Source organism: Panthera uncia (assembly GCF_023721935.1).
Source record: "Panthera uncia isolate 11264 chromosome A1 unlocalized genomic scaffold, Puncia_PCG_1.0 HiC_scaffold_16, whole genome shotgun sequence".
Lineage (NCBI taxonomy): Eukaryota > Metazoa > Chordata > Mammalia > Carnivora > Felidae > Panthera > Panthera uncia.
The window spans coordinates 67788477-67810530 of record NW_026057576.1 but is presented as its reverse complement, the minus strand read 5'-3'; the positions used below and the strand labels follow the sequence as shown (position 1 = coordinate 67810530).

Sequence of the window (22054 nt, the reverse complement as noted above, 5' to 3'; positions counted from 1 at the left end):
AAGCACACATTTCAGACCACGAATATACAGGTTGTTTTGTAGAAATTTCCGTTGCTATTTCTATACACACAGACTTCACAAAATATCATAATGTTATTAGTCACTGACCAGTTTTTCTCTTTTCCTTATTTTATGACACAACATATGTTCTGTATATTGTCAACAATAATTCAGTTTGACCCTTTCCAAACTGTGAATAGCTAACTTCTGGAAGCCCTATCTGACTTAAGCATATGAAGGTGAAGTAAAGAAAAGAGGAAAACAGGATATAATTCATTCATTCACTATTTCAACTGATGTCACTAATATTTATTATCTATTGTATACTCACAATTGTACTTAAAAGAAGAAAATAATAAAACACAGTTCAGGTCACGAATGTCCATCTTATCTCTTCTACAGAAAAGTACATTGACTGCACTTTTATAGTACAGCAAAAGAAATCCTGGTAACTTTCAATAACAATAAAAATAAGGTTTGTGGGCTCATGAAGTTAACGCACACTAAACCCTCACAGCATCTCACAGGACAAACAGCCTGCACCCTTTTCTTTATATATTCAAACACCCTAATACCAAATAGGGGTAGATCCAGTTCGCTAGAACATTTACTTTACCTAGTTGAGTTCTTCATCATATAACAATGCTTTACTTAATAAAAACTCTTTCAAAAATTAAAAACCAAAACACCGCACCAGGATGTTCTTTCAACAAATCGAGAAGCTTCTCAACACTGTCTTCTTCAAATATTCTTCAATCCAAGTTTTAAATAAATTCTAGAATATTTTATCATATTTATCACCAAATCATAAAATATCTATATTGCCCCCTCAGGATTTTTGCACTAGGAATTATCTTGGCGATCATTTACTTCAGTACCTTTATTTTACAGACAGTGAGGTGGAGGCACAAAGAATTGGGTAAGTTGTTGCTCTTCTGTTTGACAGTGTTCGACATCTCCAGCATTTTAGAGCTTAGAAGAACCTAGTAAGCTTCTAGATGGAATGATACCACTGAGGGGCTGAAGCCCCTTGGCCCTTCTGACAGATTCTGGAGTGGAAGATGTGAAGTCAGAGTTACAAATTCCTACCAAATGATTCAATTCTCCCTGTGTCATCCCTCAAGACAGTCAACCAGTTTATGTAGGCACCTAAATAAGAAAGAGCCTCTTCCATTTTTTTTTTTTTTTTTATGACCCTAACTTTTGGGAACTACCTTCATATTTTGACTTGAAAGCTGTCTCTAGTGGCTTCCTCTTACTGGCCTTCTTTCTATTCTCTGGAGTTGGGAGGACTGACATACACAACTAAATCCTTCTCTATGGGACAGTTTCCAGTGCATGAGGAAGATGATCACATCTTGGCCAAGCCTAAACATTCTCGGTGTATTCAATCATTTCTCCTAAGACCTGGGATCCAGACCCCTTACCAGCCCTATCACATGGTCATCTATGCCCTTCGTAAAATGCAGCACGCAGAACTGACTGGGAATGGCCAGGTCAGTTCTGGGTAAGTGTAACTATCACCTCTCTCATTCTGAGCTCTACACTGCTATTCATTAGCCTACACAGAAGTTGCATTTGGATAGCTAATGCTGGTTTAAACTGAGCCACCTAGAACTGAAAGGTGAATAGCACAGGTCTCCATCCTCTGCAAAGGACTGGGCTATCAGCTGTAAGATGTCCCCCTTCAACTCTTCGCTTGTCATCCATGTGTCCATGCAGTCACTGATCCTGTCAGCTGGGCTCCTGCCTGAAAACATCCACCTGTCCCTGTACAATGCAAAAGAGCATTGTTCTCCCACTCACCACAGAAACCTTTGTTTCTTTCTCATTGAGATAGAGAATGAGTAAACTGCTCTCTGTATCAAGTTTCCAGGTAGACAAAACTGTCACAGTTGACGTTTTTTTCTTTAAAGCATTAAAAACTCATACTTTTACACAGAATCTAGATACAAAATCATCAGTAATTATCTTCTTTTTTTTTTCTGGTTAAGGTTTATTGCTTTAGTCTTCCTTTCAAAGAATTTTTTTAAATACTGATTTAAATCTTTATTTAAAAAACTTATAAAGTTCCACAGATATTGGCAATGCATAAATTCCTAGGGGTTTTTGGATAACTGGTAAAAAAAAAATCACTAACAGAAAAATTTCACTTCCCATTTAAAAAAAAAAAGTGCACACGCATATATGAGGGTAGCTAATCATTGCTATGCTCAGTCACAGCGTGACAAAAAAAGCCACCACCATAAAAGGATGTCTGCATAATCTCTCAAGCAACATGCCAAAGTAACCTACTTCAGTTGGGCAAACACGGACTGCTACCGCACAGAGGTCCCAACAAGTCACCGAGAGGTGAGTACTAGATATTTCATTTCTTTTAAATATTTTGTAAAACTTTAAAAGCCTAATTAAGGTATAAAGTAAAGAAAACAATCTATTCAATGACAACTATAAATATTTCTAACAAAAATCGTATCAATATAGTTTAGTCTCCGCTGACTGGCAGTTCTAATTAGCTAATGCCGAAGTAGGTGAGAACAAGGGACCATGACAGAAATCTGTGCCAAAATACGGGGCTTACTTTGTACTTCTGTGTGAACTCACAGTTACAGAAAACAGCATCAAGTGTAAGTCAGCAAATAATGCCAATATTTCAGGGTACTTTAGTATGAAGGGAAAGGAACAAAATTATTTTAAAATGGAGTATTCCTACACTTAAATGCATGTGTATAGAAGTTATTTAGCACAATTTGAAACAAAAAAAGTTGTCACATTCTACTATTTGACCATGTCTATATACCTAAAGGTCTTTTCTATACACTATTACTTCTATACTTTCTAATATTTTTCCAGACAGAGTGCCAATACTAGAATTCATTAGGCAAAGGGTATAAATGTTTCTAAAGCTTTATATATAAACTGGTAGTCTTTGGTTTACAAAAATATTTTACCAATTTGCTGCCCACCCCCCTCCCCACCAACCAGTGACAGTTTGGGCTTCACTGCTTCTTAGCCAACACGAGTATTTTAATTCTAAATATAAACAATTAATTTGATAAGTGTAAATTGAATCTGTTGCTTGCTTTATATTTATTTGATGATCACTAAAGCTAAACAGGTCTATTTTTTCTAGAATTTCCATGTGTCTAAAAAAATGTCACAAAACAATGAAGTACATGTAATGATTTGCAACATTTATGTCCAGGGTGGGAATGGAAGTAACAGAAATTCTTGGCAAAATGTAAGCTATGAGGAGAGTTCCTCTAAAGGAAGGCATGTCTGGGAGCTCTAGGGGGTATCAGTCCAAGTACAATACAGGGCATTGGTTCAGGGCATGGGCTCTGGAATCAGGTTTAGACCTGGGTTCGATTATTCCTAAACTGTGTGGCCTCACGGGAGTAATAATACTGCCAAAACCTTGTCACATTGGCTGTCATAGGTAAGCGCCAGAAAACTGTCTGCTATCATTCTCTCCTCCCTCTACCCATTAAACTACCAAAGGATGAATCCAATAAGTTTCCTTGCCCTATCATTTTGTGAGAATTATTTTTCTTACACTTATTTGCAGATCTTCACAGAATATTTTACATAAAGACTGAGTCTATGGAGGGTAAACATCTATCTGTGCTTGCTGTCTGGATCCGCTTGCTTCTGCTACTACTTCAGCTTATGCTTTCTCCCGAGGACTCAATCATACTTTGGAGGCATAACGCTACAAAGAACACACTGCTGCACAAAGCCTGCTCACTCACTGGCTCACCTTTCATGAGGTGGGGGCGGGCATAGGGGTGGGGGTGGGAATGCCTCTTATAAATTACTTTAACTGGCTTCCAAGAACTTATTAGTAACATGACCAATCATTTACTAGAATAAACACTACCTCAGATCACTATATGACTTTCCTTCACTTAAGAAATCCACAGACATTTACTAGGTATCTACTGTAGGATCGTTCTGAAACACTCTATGGGGTAAAATGTTGTAGGGGAGAAAGCCATCATCCTTAAGAAGAGTGCATTTTAAAAAAAGAGCTTCCCACCCAGCAGAGGAGTTTACAAGTAATGCCTCCCTCCCTGCCACGGGTAAGGGCCTACTGCAGGGTTCAAGGCCACAGAGCATGGAGTGTGCTAACGGTGTGCAAGTCCTTCCAGCCCATGTAGTTCCTGAGCTTTCCAAGAAATCTGTAAAGCCCAGGGCTTCAATATCAGATGAGATAATGCATGTGAAAACCATCTGAAAACTGTAGAGTTAACAAAGATCCTTGTGGTGTCTTGAAAGCTCAAAGAGAAGAATAAAAAATATTTTGTTAACAGTCTACAAACACCTAAAAAGTAGCGTAAATATAAATTAATAGCATCAAAGCTATCCTAGGTAGTCACCATTTTCTTTCAGTCTAAATTGTTTTATGCAAATATTGTTAAAAATGGTAAAATCTAAATTCATTTGTAAAAACTTTTACTTACTTTAAAATATAAGTAAATTAATGAGTGCCTTTATTTAAATCAACATATTTCCCTCCTCCTCTCCCTCCTTCCAGCTCCCCAGTTCTCCTCTTCTCTCCAGTTCAGACAGGATGAGTTGGTACATGTTAAACTTTTGAGATGTTTTCCTATTTTTAACCTGTTTTCTACCAGTAACATCAGATCAATTTGGTAACAGGAGCCAGGGATAAAACACTTTGCACGAAATACGATTTTAGGAGCCAAACTGCCAGGATTGAATCCTGACATTTAACAGCTATGTCTTTTTTTTTTTTTTTTCAACTTTTTTTTAATTTTTTTATTTTTGGGACAGAGAGAGACAGAGCATGAATGGGGGAGGGGCAGAGAGAGAGGGAGACACAGAATCGGAAACAGGCTCCAGGCTCCGAGCCATCAGCCCAGAGCCTGATGCGGGGCTCGAACTCACGGACCGCGAGATCGTGACCTGGCTGAAGCCGGACGCTTAACCGACTGCGCCACCCAGGCGCCCCAACAGCTATGTCTTTAAGACAAGTCATGAAAGTGCTCTGTGTCTTAGTTTCACCACTGGACATGGGTTTGTGAAAGTTCTATGATGATTCAGTGAGTGAATATACGTAGAGTGCCCAGAACAGTGCCTGGAGGAGAGTCTGCGCTTAATGATACTGGTTCCTACTACTAATCAAGAACTCTGATAAAGAGCCTTTGCCTAAGGATCTAGAAAGCTGGGACTCTGTCATTCTCTAGTGGGTGTTTATTGTGCCTCAGTCATGGGTCAGCTGGAGATAAACAAAATTAACACAGTTCCCACGCACAGGACTCCACAGGCTAGTGGGAAACAGAAAAATAACAATACAGGTGCTAGTAGAGAACACAGTGCCCTCACGAGGACACTGCACGCTGTCTTTCTGGAGGGTGCTCCAACAGAGCAGGACAGGATAAGATCAGGGAAGCTTCCAGGCACAGCGGACTTTGAACTAAGTCTTGAAGGAAAGTAAGAGCTGAAGATACAGGACAAAGAAGAGGAGGCGTCCGAAAGAAGGAAAAGCGCCAGAAAGGCACAGAGCTGTGACAGAACACAGAACGTCAAAAAACTGCACATAATTTAGGAAAGCTGGAGCCAGGGCATCACAGGGAGAAGATGGCCAGAGAGCCAGCTGAAGAGTAAGGCAGAACCCAGCCACAGGGAGTCAGAGAGCTTCCCATCAGCCCAGGGTTCAACATGCGTCATTTGAAAGGCACTGTGAAAGGTGTGGCAGGAGCTCCAGAGAGATGGGAGAGAGGCCTGAAGGCAGGCAGTGGGAGTGACAGTAGTATACAGACAGGCAGATGGACCGACAAACACATGGTGTAGAGGCAAGGCCGAGTGTGGGAGACAGTCAGGAGGCTGCAGGCACAGGAACCGCTGACTTGATAGGAGTTAGCAAGTGAGGGACGGCATGGAGTCCCAGACACCTTTGTGACTCCTGAGTTGGTACCTATACTGATGGAGGACCCTGAGCAAATGATCTAATCTCTCTGAAATTCTGCTTATCCACAAAATAAGGATATTTAATGTTTCTGACTAATTTCCATGAGATGAGTCAAAAAACAAAACCTGAAACTCCCTTGAACTTTAAGGAGAAAAGGCACATAGAGATAACACAGACTGAGATCTTTACTACAAAGAATCTTTTTATGGGGCGCCTGGGTGGCTCAGTCGGTTAAGTGTCCGACTTCAGCTCAGGTCATGATCTCGTATTTCGTGAGTTCGAGCCCTGCATCGGGCTCTGTGCTGACAGCTCGGAGCCTGGAGCCTGCTTTGGATTCTGTCTCTCTCTTTCTCTGCCCCTCCCCTGCTTGCACTCTGTCTCTATCTCTCAAAAATAAGTAAACATTAAAAAAAAATTTTTTTTTTAAAGAATCTTTTTATATTATCCAGTTATTGTACTTATAGGTCAAATCATGCCACATGGAAACACAGTATTTGTCTTCCTCACTGAAATGTGTATTATAGCGGGATTGTTTTCTTACAGTTCCTAAACATTATGTGATGTAACTCCTGTCCTTAGTGTTACCACCTCCTTTGTCTTCATGTTGGTAACTTTCACATCAACCTACTCAGTTTGTTAAAGCTGCCAAAAGCCACACAAAGAAAATCAGTGAAAGTGGAAAGAAAAATAGCTGGAATATATGAAACCCTAAATGGGCAAGTAGGTGTTTAATCAAGTAATTCAAATGTCAGGCCCCTTTCACCTTTGCATCAATGCCAATGCATGTGTTTATGGAAGGCAACGTGGTCTTCCTCAGTCAGTGCCTATCAGGTCAGGATGCTGCAGAGGCACTAAAAGTAAACTACAAACTGGCGAACATGTTTTTTTGTTTTTTGTTTTTTCTGTCTTCAAGAGGTTCTCAGGGCACCTGGGTGGCTCAGTAGGTTCAGTGTCTGACTCCTGATTTCGGCTCATATCATGACACTAGGGTGGTGGGATCAAGTGCCGCAAGCCCCAGACTCAGCTTGGGGCCTGCTTAGGATCTCTCTCCCTTCCTCCCTCCCTCCCTCCCTCTCACTCTCTCTGCCCCTCACCCCTGCTCACACACTCCCCCTCTCTCTAAAATTAAAAAAAAAAAAAAAAAAAAAAAAAAGCAAAGAAGTAGTTCTCTGTGCACTGTCCTGTAAGTGACCCTCTGCAGACCTACTGAGAGGTGGTCAGAAGCAGCCTGTGCCATGGGGTCAGCAGGAGGGTCACACTTCCACAAACCCAGAGGCAGGGTAGGGAGGTCCCCTCAGACAGGCCAACCGCAGACAACCACAGACAACCGCACTCTGAACATAAACACTCTGGCAGGTGTGAGATTCTATCCTGAGAAAGTTCAGGCAGCTGTCAGTGTCCCACCTTCCTGGACAACCTTCCCTATATCCTTCCAAAAATGAATCCTGACCATAGACATAGTGAGCCATCAACTTAGGACTCAAAGCTGGCTGGGGAAAAAAAATCAGCTGACAGTGTAGAAAGACTTATTTCACTAAGTGAACGGGGGCGCATACTGACTGTGAAACAAACAGCCGAGTGGCAGCTTACTGGAACACACAACCTGACTTTGCCAATGGAGTGAAGAGAGGTTGTGCCAGTGCTGGTCACAACCCGGCTGTGCCTCAGGTTTCTTTCCCACAATTAAGGAATTAATGTTTCCCACCTGCCCCCTTTATGGGCAAATGGCCCACACAACTGCCCAGGTGATGGTTGTTTAGCCAACTAAAAAGAAGGTGGGCAAAAAATCACTGGTTGAATGGTAGGCCATGACATGTGCGACACTGGACCGAACTTACAAGTCCCTGTGTGAGTCAGAGCAAGAAGGTTTTTTTCAAGTAACTGACAAATACTCATAAAACCAGGTAACCAGGGGAAGAAGCAACGATTCCTTTCTTCCGTGGAGTAGGTTTCCTCTCAAGGGCACCGACCAGCTTCTGCCTGCTATCGTGATACATCTGTACTCGCCTAGTTCCTCAGCACACCGAATTCTTGCTCTTCTACTGAACCCAAGCTTTCGCCCGCCCCCTCCTTTCTCAATGATTTCATTTTTTCCCACTCCAGAAACTTTCCCTCAACCTTACCTCTCCTCAACAACACAGCCAAAGGACAGTGTCTCCAGAGAAATCAGAGAAAGAATCAGATCAATCAATACTCCTCATTTAATAATATGCAAATACTATTCATATCTCTAAGTCCACATTTTTGCGGCTCTTATTTTTTTTAAATTTTTTAATGTTTATGTATTCTTGAGACAGAGACAGAGCATGAACAGGGGAGGGGCAGAGAGAGAGGGAGACACAGAATCTGAAACAGGCTCCAAGCTCTGAGCTGTCAGCACAGAGCCCGATGCGGGGCTTGAACCCACAAACTGTGAGATCGTGACCTGAGCCGAAGTCGGACGCTCAACCAACTGAGCCACCCAGGTGCCCCTTCGGCTCTTATTTTTGAAAGTGCGCTCCTAGAACTTCCTTTTTGGTGCATGCCACCATGGGCACTTTGAGTCAGATCGTCTTGAAGTGTAAACATGGCCTTCAGTAGACTTGGCCTTATAGAGAAGCCACCTCTTACAGCTTATCATTTCACATGACTTGAACCATTCAACCCATTGCTAAGGCCTAACTTTAAACAAAATTACTAAAAGTTTAACTCCTTTTCATTTAAGGCTGTTGATGCTTATTAAGTGAATAATATTAGGGGTAAAGGTGACATTTCAGAATCTTAAAGCAAAAACTAAAAGCCAATATTCTAGTTCACACTAAATCTACAAGTACAGTGAAGGTTTTATTTTGTTTCTGCCACAAATAAAATCTAAGAAAATAATTATCCAAGCAAGTAAATTGGGACCGCAGATCTGTGAACAATCACAAATGCCTCCAAGTCGGTAGCCAGGGCAAATATTTCCAGAGAACAAATTACATTAGCGCTCAATTTTCTTAAATACTAATAGATGAGTTTTTTTGGGGGGGGAGCCTTTTATTTTCCTCCTTTCTGTGGCTAGAAAGAACTTGTCAGTTCATGTCAACACGTCCGGTTATGCAAAAATGAGATGATAATGTCTTAAGATATGTTAGCTACTCTAGCAGCAATGAAATCAACTCTAGAGAAACACACACAGACCCACTTCCGAAAATATAAGTAAAAATACGGTGGAAGATATTTTGCTACGGAAGAACTTGCTGTTTTGCATATGCTAGAATGGCAGTAGAGTTATCATTACTGCATTACAGAGACAAAACTGGGATAGACCCCTTTGCTCAGTGACATAATTGGTAAGAGAACTGGCGCAGATGGCTGCCAGGGTGGCTGCAGCCAGCTGTCAGGAGGTAAGGGGGTTCCTCAGGTGGAATCTGAATGCGGCCCCCACACTCCATGCAGCCCAGTTACTAACTGTGCCCACAGGGCAAAGGCTTCAGTCCTCATTCATGTTCCTCAGGGTGTGGGGCACTAAGGACAGTTTAGTGGCCACACATACCTTGTCATTAGAAAGCATTATAAGGGAATTAGAATTCTTATAGATAAAAGTATTCTAAGGAAAAAAGATGAAGAACAAACACTTCGTGTTTTTCTCTAGGCAGTGAAATGATAAGTCATAGTACCTCCAAGTACAACTCAGTATATTTATCCTAATAACATGACAGAGCTGTCATCTAAAGATTATAAAAATGTAAAATACTTAAGGGGTGCCTGGCTGGCTCAGTCAGTAGAGCATGCAACTCTTGATCTCAGGGTCATGAGTTCAGGCCCCAGTTGGGCATAGAGCTAACTTTAAAAAAAAAAAAAAAAGGATGAACTTATTTTAAAAACTGTAAAATACTTAAAATGTATTAAAAAATAAACAGATAAAGGAAGAAAAGGAAGAAGGGAGGGTGAGAGGAAGTTAGTTATACCTGAAAAAATGATTAAAAGAACAACTGGCCATCCAAAGGTTGGTAAGGAACACAGTAATCCAAAGAGCAAGCAGAACCCTAGTATGTGTGAGTAGGAGTCCTTTAAACAACAGTGAGACAATGCTCCCTCACTCAGATAACAGCACATTCCCAACATCATACATTCATCCTTCCGTTTCAGGCCCTCCCATATTGAAAGATATCATCTCGGTAATTTCAGGACCTAGCATATGAAGGCACTGAAAACAATTTTTGCTGAATAAAAGAATGGAGTAAGTCAAGGTTCAAGAAAGTAATCTTGAGTCCTCAATGATTAAAGGAGGATATAAAATAATATCTCAGGGATGATGATAATAAACTGGGATTGATTCAGGTAAGAATGGGATAACAGTCAAGTACATGAAAGAATATTTCTCTTAATTTGGAAAAGATAAAAATGACTAAAACTATAGCATGAATAGCCCAGGATAGATATAATCAAGAACTAAGGTAACATACTAGTGCCATTAACAGAATCAACCTTCGAGAGGGTACTGAAACATCACCAGATTTCAAGACAGCCTAGATTCATCTTTACCAAAGACCATTTCTGAGCCATCCCATTTACTTGTCCGCACTGTGCAGGTGTCTTTCTCTGACTGACTCAGGACAAGGGTGGGCAGTAAGCGGTCCCTCAAGAGTCTTCCCATCAGGGATCTACACTGTCCTAGAAGTGGGGACCCCACTGTCCTTAGGAAGGATCGTTGCCTGGCTCTGCAGCGGAGGGGACACCTTGTTCCCAGGCTATTTACAGGTAAAGATGCTTCTTAAAGCTTAGACCACTTCAAAACCACAAACTCTCAGTTCTTCAAGGGCAATATGAACCAGCTGCCCTTGCCAAGAATTGGACAGGGTAGGAGACCTGAAGCCAGATCACCAGAGAGAAGGATCTAGCATGACCTTTTAAGCTCTATGGCACTTGCTTTCCTCATATGGCAAGTAGGGAGTGGACAGCAGTACTTAGCCCACAAGGGTCAATACAAGTGTTCTTCCAGATAGGACTTAAAGGTAGGCACCTAATAAAAATTAATGCATCAATCTGAGTAAAGGGCACTAAAGGGCTAGCTTTGAAATGTATGTCAGATGACAAGATTTTTGAAAGAACTGAATTAAAAAAATGTTTTTCCTCACATGAAGTTATTTGCCTATTTACTCATTTCATAGTCAATTCATGTTCAGTATTAAAAATTTAAATTCATGTTTAATATTAAAAATTTAAGCATATATTCAGGCACCTGGGTGGCTCAGCTGGTTGAGCAACCAACTCTTAATTTCTACTCAGGTCATGATCTCATGGTTCATGAGGTTGAGCCCCACATTGGGCTCTGTGCTGACAGTGCAGAGCCTGTTTGAGATTCTCTCTTTCTCTCTGCCCCTCTCCTGCTCTGTCTCAAAATAAATAAATAAATATTTTTTAAAAAGAACAAAAGTTTAAGAGTTTATGGATGAAATTCAAAAGTTACTTATACAAAATTATGTCCTGGCATACATATCCATGCAGATGTGTGTACATGTATGTATACATAATTGCTTTTCCTCCAAAGTGGCATGTTGTATAATCTGCTTTCCTTACTGAACATTATTCCCTGTCAAGAAACAGGCATCCACAATGTCATTTCCACTCTATGGCTATACCATAAAATATTTAGCCAATGTCCTGATGATGGACATTTGATTTGCTTGCAAATGTGCATCTTTATAATTAACACTGTGTTAAATATTCTTGAGCATCAGATGTTCTGAAACCCCTGCCATTTCTGGCTCTACCAAGTGCCATACTTCAGTAAAGAAGCTGGACACACATTTACAACATGGCAAGCAATGGGACATTCTTCTCTGAGTCTTATGTTAATGTGACTTTCCTAATCTCTACAATGGCATTTATTCATATGGAGAATTTCTATCCTAATATTTGTTTTAGAAGCATTTCCCGAACCTGTTGAGAAATATTCCTCAAAATAAAGCATACACATTGAGGTTTTCAGAAAAAAAAAATTCACAGAAAGTACAAAAATAAAAGAAGTTCTTGCTATCTGTTCCCAAGTCGCAAGCCCTGCCTGAAATTTTCACCTCTCCATGTCTAGTCTCAGTTCTTGAAAAGTTACTTCTCACAAGAAGCCTTTCTCAACTCACTGGATAAGGTTTTTCTACTTTCATTCCACAATTGCAATTCCCATGATTTCCCTTTCAAGAATCACTCTATTTTTTTTTTCTGCACAAAACAGAAATTCCATATTTATTAGGTGTTTGTTTTGTTTTCTATTTTATTAATTTCTGTAATCATGTTTATTATTACTTTCTTCTACTTTCTTTGGGCAAACAATTTTCTTCTAGCTTCCTGAACTGTATATTTATCTATTTTCAATTAAATAAATTCAATTAAAAAATAAATGCATTCACAAGCATATAGAGATGTTGAACCACTATGCTGTACACCTGAAACTAATGTAGCATTATGTTAATTATACTCAAATAAAAATTATTTCAAAATAAAAAATCTGCAAATAAAATAAATGCATTCAAGGCTCTACATCTATCTTAGATTAACACTTCAGCTGCATCCCATTGTTTGGCATATAGTATTTTAGTCATTTTGTTCTAACTGCTTCAAAATCCTATAGTGATTTCTTAACCCACGAGTTCCTTAGAAACATATTTTTTTTAGATTCTAAATGTATCCTTTATCTCTGTATTGTTCATTTCTAATTTAGTTGCACTGTAGTCACTGGAATGTCAGCTGCTAGGTAACATATTTTCTAAAAGCTCTGAGGTCCTGTGATGACCTAGTACACAAACTTGCAAAAAATGTTCATGTACCTTCAGCACAAATTCTGTGAAGTCTCACTGGGTAAATCTTTTAAGTCTTTAATCTTTATCTGACATATTCTAATGAAGATGTGTTAAAATCTCCAATTTCTCCTTTAAATTTTGCTGTTACATGCACAGTTCAAAATTGTTTTTATATTCTGGGTGAACTCCTCTTTTTATCTTCTGTAGTGACCCTGTTCATCCCTATTAATATTGAATTTGCCTTCAATTCTGTTTTTTTCTGATGTTAGTATTGCTAACTCTAGCTTTCTACTGGTTGGGATTTGCCTGATACATGTTTTCCCATATCTTTATTTTCAACTTTTCTGAGTCACTTTTTTGAGCCCTCTCTCTTCTAAACAGCATACAGCTGGATTTTTTTTTTTTAATCCAAACCAATAGTCTCTTTTAATAGGTGAGTTCAATCTATTTATATTTCTTTCTCATAGTCTCTTTTCCTATATTTTCTTGATTAACAGAAAGTACTACTTCCAGTTTTGTTCCCTTTTACTTTAGGTTGTATTTCCATATTTTAACAATTAACCTATGAACACTGTATGTAACACACACCTATAACATTAGAGCAATGCTCTGAAAACCCCCACTCTCTGTTGCTATCACTGTTTAAGACTGTTAGAAGTAAGTTAGCAGAGATGCAGTTCATTTAATACAGCGGTCAGAGTAGTAGTTGGTGTTTTGATATGGCTAGGGAGAGAGTTGTTTTCTTTTAACATAAACCATCGTCACTAGATATATAGACATTTTCCCTAATTTTGGTGACTTTCAGATGAGATTTGTGCACACAGTCCTATCAGAGTATCATTTTTCTTCTAAAGATAACATCACAGAATTTACTACTCTGCTCTTCCTAAGTTTTATCAAAGCTCAGCCTCCTATAAGGAGTTTTATTATTGTTTTCTACTTTTCAACGTAGGAGTTTAAATTTCATCTTAACATTATTTATAACAAGAAAAGAATTGGAAATAACCCAACTATGCATCAAGGAAATAGCTAAGCAAATTATGCACTAACACACTGGAATACTGCAGAAATATCTATAAAATGTCTATGCAAGATCTACACATGACAAATAGATGACACTGATCCATGAACACGTGAGGTGAATAAAGCAGAGCACAAGACACCACAACGTGTAATGCTTACAAGCACGCAAAACGTAGGAACGCACACTGCACGCATCAGTGGCATACTTGTGGAACAATCTAGTTCAGAATTAATCTTAACATTTCCCCTGAAATGGCTTCAGTTTTTTCTTTCTTTTTCGTCGTTTTTGTCGTGGTTGTCGTGGTCATCATCTTCTTCTTTTTTAAAAGAAAACCTAACTTTCAGTTCCTAACAAGGCCTTAGCCTGTTTCTCATACTTTTTAGGTTAACACAAATCAGATCACTGTGGTAAGTTCGTATTTCACTAAATAAATGTGTGACTGATTTCATTTCCTGGCAGTGATATGCATTTAGAAAAAAAAAAAAAAAATCCAACTGAAGTTCAATTTAAAAGCAAAGTTTTGCTCCCATCTGAAATGTGGGGTGCCACACATGATTTTGTTCTTAACCAGACAATAATTCTGAAAAAAGGCGGGGCAGGAGGGAATTTCTGCCTAAAAAGTTAGCATGTTCCCTCTTGTCACAAAAATACACTTGCTCTATTTAGATGGTTCTTATTTCCTTTGCCAGGGCTTTGCCAAAATCACCAAATTGTAAGTAAAAACATAAATTTTATTCTCTGTTCTTGTTACTATATATGTAAACATATTACATTTCATAGATTTTGTTTTTCTTTTGGAGGGGTGCTTCTTTTATTTTAAAGAAAAAAATTAAAAAAAATTTTTAATGTTTATTTTTGAGAGGGAGAGACAGAGTGCGAGTGGGGGAGGGGTAGTGAGAGACGGAGACAGAATCCAAAGCAGGCTCCAGGTTCTGAGCTGTCAGCACAGAACCTGATGTGGGCCTTGAACTCACAGTGAGATCAAGACCTAAGCTGAAATCAGATGCTTAACCAACTGAGCCACCCAGGTGCCCCTGGAGGTATGCTTCTTAATAATCCCCTTTATCTAGTTCACCTATTCCCTCCCACTCATTTCTCCTCTGGTAACTACCAGCTTATTCTCTGTATTTATGGATCTGTTCCTGCTTTTTTTTTTTGGTTTGTTTTGCTTTTTAGCTCCATGTATAAGAGAAATCATCTGGTATTTGTCTTTCTCTGTCTTACTTAGCATAATACCCTCTAGATCCATCCACGTTGTTGCAAATGGTAAGACCTCCTTTCTATGGCTGAGTAATATTCGTGTGTGTGTGTGTGTGTGTGTGTGTGTGTGTGTGTGTGTGGTATCTACTGACCTACCAATGGACACTTGGGTTGCTTCCATATCCTGGCTATTACAAATAATGCTAAAATGGTACATATTAACTCTTTGAATATGTGTTTTTGTTTTCTTTAAATACCCGGTAGTGAAATTAGTAAATCATGTGGTATTTCCATTTTTGATTTTTTAAGGAAGCTCCATACTGCTTTCCACAGTGGCTGAACCAATTTACATTCCCACCAACAATGCAAGAGGGTTCCCTATTCTCTGCATCCAGGGCAACACTTGTTATTTCTTGTCTTTTTGATATTAGCCATCTGACAGGTGTGAGGTGATACCTCACTGTGGTTTTGATTTGCATTTCCCTGATGATTAGGGATGTTGAACATCTTTTCATGCGTCTGCCGGCCATTTGTAGGTCTTCTTTAGAAAAATGCCTATTCAGGTACTCTGCTCATTTTTAATCAAGATTATTTTTGTTTTGAGTCATAAAAGTTCCTCATATATTTTGGATACGAACCCCTCACTGGATATATCATTTGCAAATATCTCCTCCAGTTTACTAGGTTACCTTTTTAAGGTTTTGTTGATGGTTTCTTTACTGTGTAAAATATCACAGATTTTAAAAAATTCTATAAATTTTCACAAATTTTAAGTTTGATCTATAAAAGGCAGTTTATATTACTTTTAGTTAAATGCACTTCTAATTAAAAGTACTCTCCCTGGTTCTCTCTAGAGACTTTGAACACCAATGATGGATACAAAAATGGACAACAATTTTACTACAGCCTCTGCAGCAACTCAGGAAAGTGACTGTGACCTCTATTCACACCACAACACAGCCAGGATACTAATGCCTCTGCATTACAGCATTGTCTTCATAATCGGGCTTGTGGGAAATGTGCTAGCCTTGGTTGTTATTGTTCAAAACAGGAAAAAAATCAACTCTACCACCCTATATTCAACAAATCTGGTGATTTCTGACATACTTTTTACCACTGCTTTGCCTACACGGATAGCCTACTATGCACTGGGCTTTGACTGGAGAATGGGTGAGGCCTTGTGTAGGATAACTGCTCTTGTGTTTTACATCAACACATACGCAGGTGTGAACTTCATGACCTGCTTGAGCATTGACCGGTTCTTTGCTGTGGTGCACCCTCTGCGATACAACAAGATGAAAAGAATTGAACATGCAAAAGGCATTTGCATATTTGTCTGGATTGTAGTATTCGCTCAAACACTCCCACTACTCATAAAACCTATGTCAAAGCAGGAGGAAGAAAGGACTACATGCATGGAGTATCCGAACTTTGAAGAAACAAAATCTCTTCCCTGGATTCTGCTGGGTGCGTGTTTCATAGGATACGTGCTCCCTCTCCTAGTCATTCTCATCTGCTATTCTCAAATCTGTTGCAAACTCTTTAAAACTGCCAAACAAAACCCACTGACTGAGAAATCTGGTGTAAACAAAAAGGCTCTCAACACAATTATTTTTATAATTGTTGTGTTTGTTCTCTGTTTCACACCTTACCATGTTGCAATTATTCAACACATGATTAAGAAGCTTCAGTCTCCTGATTTACTGGAATGTAGCCAAAAACATTCGTTCCAGATTTCTCTGCACTTTACGGTATGTCTGATGAACTTCAATTGCTGCATGGACCCTTTCATATATTTCTTTGCATGTAAAGGGTACAAGAGAAAGGTTATGAAGATGTTGAAGCGTCAGGTCAGTGTATCAATTTCCAGTGCCGTGAAGTCAGCCCCTGAAGAAAACTCACGTGAAATGACAGAAACTCAAACAATGATACATTCCAAGTCTTTAAATGGAAAGTAAAAACGAATTAAATCTTGAGTTTATAGCAAAGAGACCGCATGATGAACTTTGGTGGACTTTTCTTATAAAGCAAAACGATTGTTCAACTTCCAATTAGGATTCTTGTAAATTCCTTTCATGGGGCATGAGCTCCCACCTCCAAATTGGAAGTAAACTGGTATATATTATTTTTTGTACTCAAGAAAACAACATAAAGCAAAGTTCTAATGTGTAAATAAAATACTATACCAAAAGGGAGGTTATTTTAATATCTCTCAGTATAAAAAGCTTTTTATGTTAATGAAAAATTTAAACATCAGTATTTCCTACCAATAATTTGGCAAAAGAAAAAAAGACTGTAGGATTGTATATTGCCAGTGTAAAAATGTCAATATTGTAACATGTTTCTTTTTGTTAACATATTTCTTTGACCCATACTTCTTTCAATCTTAGACTTTAATCTCCTTGATAACATCAGCATTTTCTTTTCTTTTGTTCTGAGTCATAAAATTTTGTTTCAAAGAACTCTTTTGGAATAAAGAGCAGGATGCTACAAAATCAAGAGTGTGTCTTTCAATGCTTACTTAAGGAGAGAATAGAACTAGCAGTGGATAGATTCGGATGGCAACATTATGATGGTGACTGAGGCAGATGAGAGCACTGAGCTCTCTTCCCAAGCAGCCAGTAGCTAAGGGTCCACAGCTCAGGAATATGGCAAGGATTTTATGTGGAGGTACACACTGAGAGGAGTGTCGTCCACTTGCTGAATTCTGGTTGGGAATAAAAAAATTTGCAAATATGCTTGGTTTTTCTTGGGTTTAGGGGATCATTCCTCTTTTATTCATAGGTTGGTAGTTCCCTCCTCTGCATTTCAATGGTCTGGGTTACCAGAAAGGGTAAGGATGAGCAGCAGGAGGTATAGCTACTGCTTGCCTAAATAAGATAGGGGGAAATGCAAAATTATAAACTTGAAGAGCTCCCAGGACTCTTTACAACATTATACATTTGCTCACATAAACACCTGAGCATGAGTAGCATGACCTTTTGCAAGTGCAGTCACCCTGTCTGCCGGTTCAAATTTGTTTTACTGAATCCTCAAGTTGCCCCAATGCAGTATTTATGTTAGTAATGATACCAATTTTGATAATGGAACATACAGAAATTAAGTGCTACATCATAAGTCATGCTTAAAATTTTTATTGGGCTTTATATCCTGGAAACCTTTTCTTTTGAAATTTTTTTTAAATTTTTTTTAACATTTATTTATTTTTGAGACAGAGAGAGACAGAGCATGAACGGGGAAGGGTCAGAGAGAGGGAGACACAGAATCTGAAACAGGCTCCAGGCTCTGAGCTGTCAGCACAGAGCCCGACGCGGGGCTCAAACTCATGGACCGTGAGATCATGACCTGAGCCGAAGTCGGCCGCTTAACCGACTGAGCCACCCAGGCGCCCCTTGAATTCTTATCTTACTCATTTTCAACTTTGATCCAGTAAGAAAATTTATCTCTATGGTTACACCATTTACTGAGTACTTTCGGATTTGTATTATGTGAATTTCACAAAGAACTGCTGACCTTGAAGCCTCTGACTAAACGGAGGCACTGATCTTTGTAACAGCTGATGGAGACAGGTGAGACAACATGGATGGAAGTCAGGATGTGAGGGCCTTTTCCTCACTCCACACATAAACCTCCAAACGTGAAGTGTAAGAAAGAGCAGAAGACTACAAGTATGTAAGGTGGCACTTCCACGGTCATTTGCATTGGATCCCAAAACAATTATGAAAGCAACTGAAGGAAAACCTGAAACAAAGCCTCCTTAACTTCAGAGCGTCTGTATGGTGCACAAATTCTGTGACAACATTTGAGCAGAGACCAGCTTATGTATGAGCCGACGGGCAGCTTTGCAGCAGATGAGAAAGTCCTCTCTGTGCTGAGGATCTTAAGATCCTTCAAACAAGGAAGTAAACATCTATGTCACTCAGCCAAGAAATACCACACTCATTTATCTGTTTAGTTTTCTGCTTCCTGCCTCAAATATACCGCAAATCCATATAAATGATTTTCCCCAATCAGTAGTCATATTGCCAAAAAGGTAAACTTTAAACCTATCTCCAACTAATCTTAAAAAAAAAAAAAAAAAAAAAGCTGGTACTCAGGCAAATTCAACTATTCACTCTCCTCCAAAAGGCCCTTATTGCCTATTTTATTCATGAAGCCATAGTTTACCCATGGCCTCTGGGCACCCTTTCACTGTCTTGTATTATTAGTTGGCTTTACATTTATTTCCCTCATGGAGTAGGTAAACTTGGAGAACAGGGACAGTGTTGTATAATTTTTGTATTCTGCTACAGAACAAAGGAGTGGCCTTATATACAACACATTGTTTGAAAATCACAAACCTGTAAGTATTTTCTGTATGAATCAGGTGATGTTATTAACAACTTTAAATTATCATCTCGAACTAGAAAAACTCATCTAGGAAAGCTGACAGTTTTACAGCAGCTAATCATATTTATCTCTCCATAATTTTTTTTCCTAAAAGGATATTTGGTTAGTTTAAAATAAAAAACCTCAAAGCTATTTAGTTTGAATCAGTATAAATGCATTAACTCTTCAATGACAGTATAGAATAGTAAATGTTAGATGTTAGAAACAATATTGGTTATACGTCACAAGCTCAATAATTTACAAAACAGTCCATACTTTATGTCTTCCTTTTCATATTCCTGTGAAACAGGATGAGCACATAGTATCACTCAGACTTTATAAAGAAACCCAAGTTCAGAAAGGCACCTGGTAAATGAGAGGCAACATTGGAAATGTAACCCTAAGTCTATATCCTAGCCACAAAGTAGACAGAACTGCATCACACAGACCCTGAAAAAGTATTAGAAGGCTTAACTGTTTTATTATATGCCAGGAGATCATCTAATTCCTAAATAGGACAAAAAGTCAGCAGTAGGTAGATTATAAACTTGTTTGGGCTGTGAGTTCCATGAAGACAAGGATACCATCTGTTATGTGCACAGCACCTGGAATAGAGCCTGGCTCACAAAAAATTCTCAAATATCCATCTAACTGAATAGCACCTGTTTTTTACTATTACCAACAAAATTCTAAAGCTCTACTGAAATATGTGAAGTTCTTAATTTTCAATGAAAAGACATGCCTTACATGCTTAATTACATGTACTAAAGTATATATACTAGAGCATATGTGTAATTGAAGACAGTGATCCTCTAAGACTCTGAATTTAAATTAGGCATATTAAAAAATAGAGCTGATTACTCAACAAGCCAATTTAAATCTAGATACAGAATACATTCTGTTTGGAAATAATTTTATATTTCAAGAGGCAAGGGCAGTGACTCCTACCAGTAAAAAGTACCAGTATCAGTAAAAAGTACCAGACAATTTTAAAAGGGGAAGCACTGATCTTAAATTGGTTTTTAAAATGGTCTATTTTGATCACTCTTTAGCCCATTGTAATTTGTTATTCTTTGCAAAGTTAAAAACATTTGCCTATTGACCATTCAGGGCAGAATGAAAAATTGAAAAGCTGATCTGGTGACAACACGGCCCATTCTTTCGAATCCAGGGAGGGCTAAAAGCACTCGTGAGAACTCCTGCCAGTGCAGGTCTGTTTAGATCAAACTCTGAGAAAATGGTCATTTAAAAGATAATCCCTAAATTTTTTAATATAAAGGCTCCATTAGCTAAAAAGGACATTTATTGAGTCCTTCTTCATGCCACGTTTCCAAGCATTTGACAGGCATTATTTATTTCACTTACTTCTCATTGCCCTAAGAGATGGGGACAATTATTATCTCCATTTTGGTGATGAGGGACATCAAGTGCCAGGTCACATGGAGAGGTGGAGTCAGGAATGAAATCCACAGCATCCAACCCCCATGCCTGGAGGTTGACTCTGAGTGCAAGCATGTCCCCGCTTACAGAAGCAGGTCCATTAAGAGATGGCTCTCCCCCCCACCGCCTTGTGTGCCTTCCTGTGGCTCTGGCATCCTCCACCAGAACATCAGGGCTTCCATGCACCCTCTTTCCTGCAGGGCTTCCAATTTCTCTGCAAACTCAAGCTTCATTCTCTCAGACACCCACTCCCGATGGCCCTCCTGTCATCTGTGGGATCTAGCCAGTGACTGCTGCTTGAGTGTCCCTCTATGCATGTTCCTTTGCCCATCTCTTCTGGGATGAAAAGATGCTGGCATCTCACACCTAAATTTACTACAGCGTCTTTCCCCCAGCCCCTCAACTACAGTTAGAAACTAGCCTTCCTTTCAGATGCTATACTGGAAGCCAGCAGAGTAGTAACAACAACAAATGCTTGCTAACAGTTACATGGCATAATACTCTGAGCAATATACATACATATATATCATCTCTCTCTCTCTCTCTCTCTCTACACACACACACACACACACACACACACACACACACACACACACACACCTCATTCAAGCCTCATAATATTTCTGTGAGGCTCATCTCATTACTATCCCTGTTTTACAGACAAGGAAATTATGTCCCAGAGAAACTGAGTACGGTGCCCAAAGTCACACAGCTATAAGCGGGGAAGCCAGGCTCTAGACCCTGGCAGTCAAATTCCAGGGTCTGCCCTCTTAATTACTGTCTTATTTCTCTTAAACAAGTAAAGTTATACCGTCCAGATCTTCAAAGAGTTGTGGGAAAGAAGAGACACTGTCGATGAAATACCCTCAAATTCCCTTAGGGGAATATGTGTGACTACTTCTGGCCAATGGGTTGGGGGCAAAAGTGACATATGTCACTTCCAGGCTGAAGTGTTAGAGAGCAGTGAGAGATATTCCATTCCCCTCTTGTTTCCTGCCACAGTGACCAAAGATGTTCTAGATGGTGGGAATCTTTGTTAGCCTAGATCCCTGAATGAGTAAATGGAGAACTTCTCACCTCATACCCCACCCACCTGTGCTGGCCAAGGATTGCAAGTAAGAAATACACTTATGTATTTAGCCACCGAGATTTCAGGTTAATTTGTGGCTGTAACATAAGCTGGTTTTCTGACTAATACAGTATTTAATCTACTTAGAATGAAACAGACCAATAAACAGAGCATAAGAAAAGAAAAATACAGACACTATCCAGTTCTCCTGGCAAACAAATATAATCTTCCTTAATCCCACTTTCATTGTGTCATTTCATGCT

At 39.2% G+C, this 22054-nt stretch overlaps 2 protein-coding genes across 4 annotated transcripts in view; one reads left to right on the top strand and one right to left on the bottom strand.

The window, feature by feature from the left end:
* Positions 1-22054, bottom strand: part of UBAC2 (UBA domain containing 2) — a 171555-nt gene that overhangs the window by 67978 nt on the left and 81523 nt on the right. The gene's annotated exons all lie outside the window — the stretch shown is intronic.
* GPR183 (G protein-coupled receptor 183) lies at positions 2250-17413 on the top strand. Of its 2 annotated transcripts, XM_049647509.1 has the most exons (3): positions 2281-2352; positions 10486-10654; positions 15769-17413. In XM_049647509.1, the coding sequence occupies exon 3, from the start codon at positions 15784-15786 to the stop codon at positions 16870-16872; it is 1089 nt and encodes a 362-aa protein (XP_049503466.1). In that variant the 5' UTR covers positions 2281-2352; positions 10486-10654; positions 15769-15783; the 3' UTR covers positions 16873-17413. The 2 variants fall into 2 exon arrangements, with proteins under 2 accessions (XP_049503465.1, XP_049503466.1); XM_049647508.1 differs by lacking the exon at positions 10486-10654 and having other exon boundaries at positions 2250-2352.

Excerpts from the sequence above, each read along its gene's own strand:
- GPR183 (XM_049647508.1), top strand. The coding sequence starts at position 15,784 with ATGATGGATACAAAAATGGACAACAATTTTACTACAGCCTCTGCAGCA.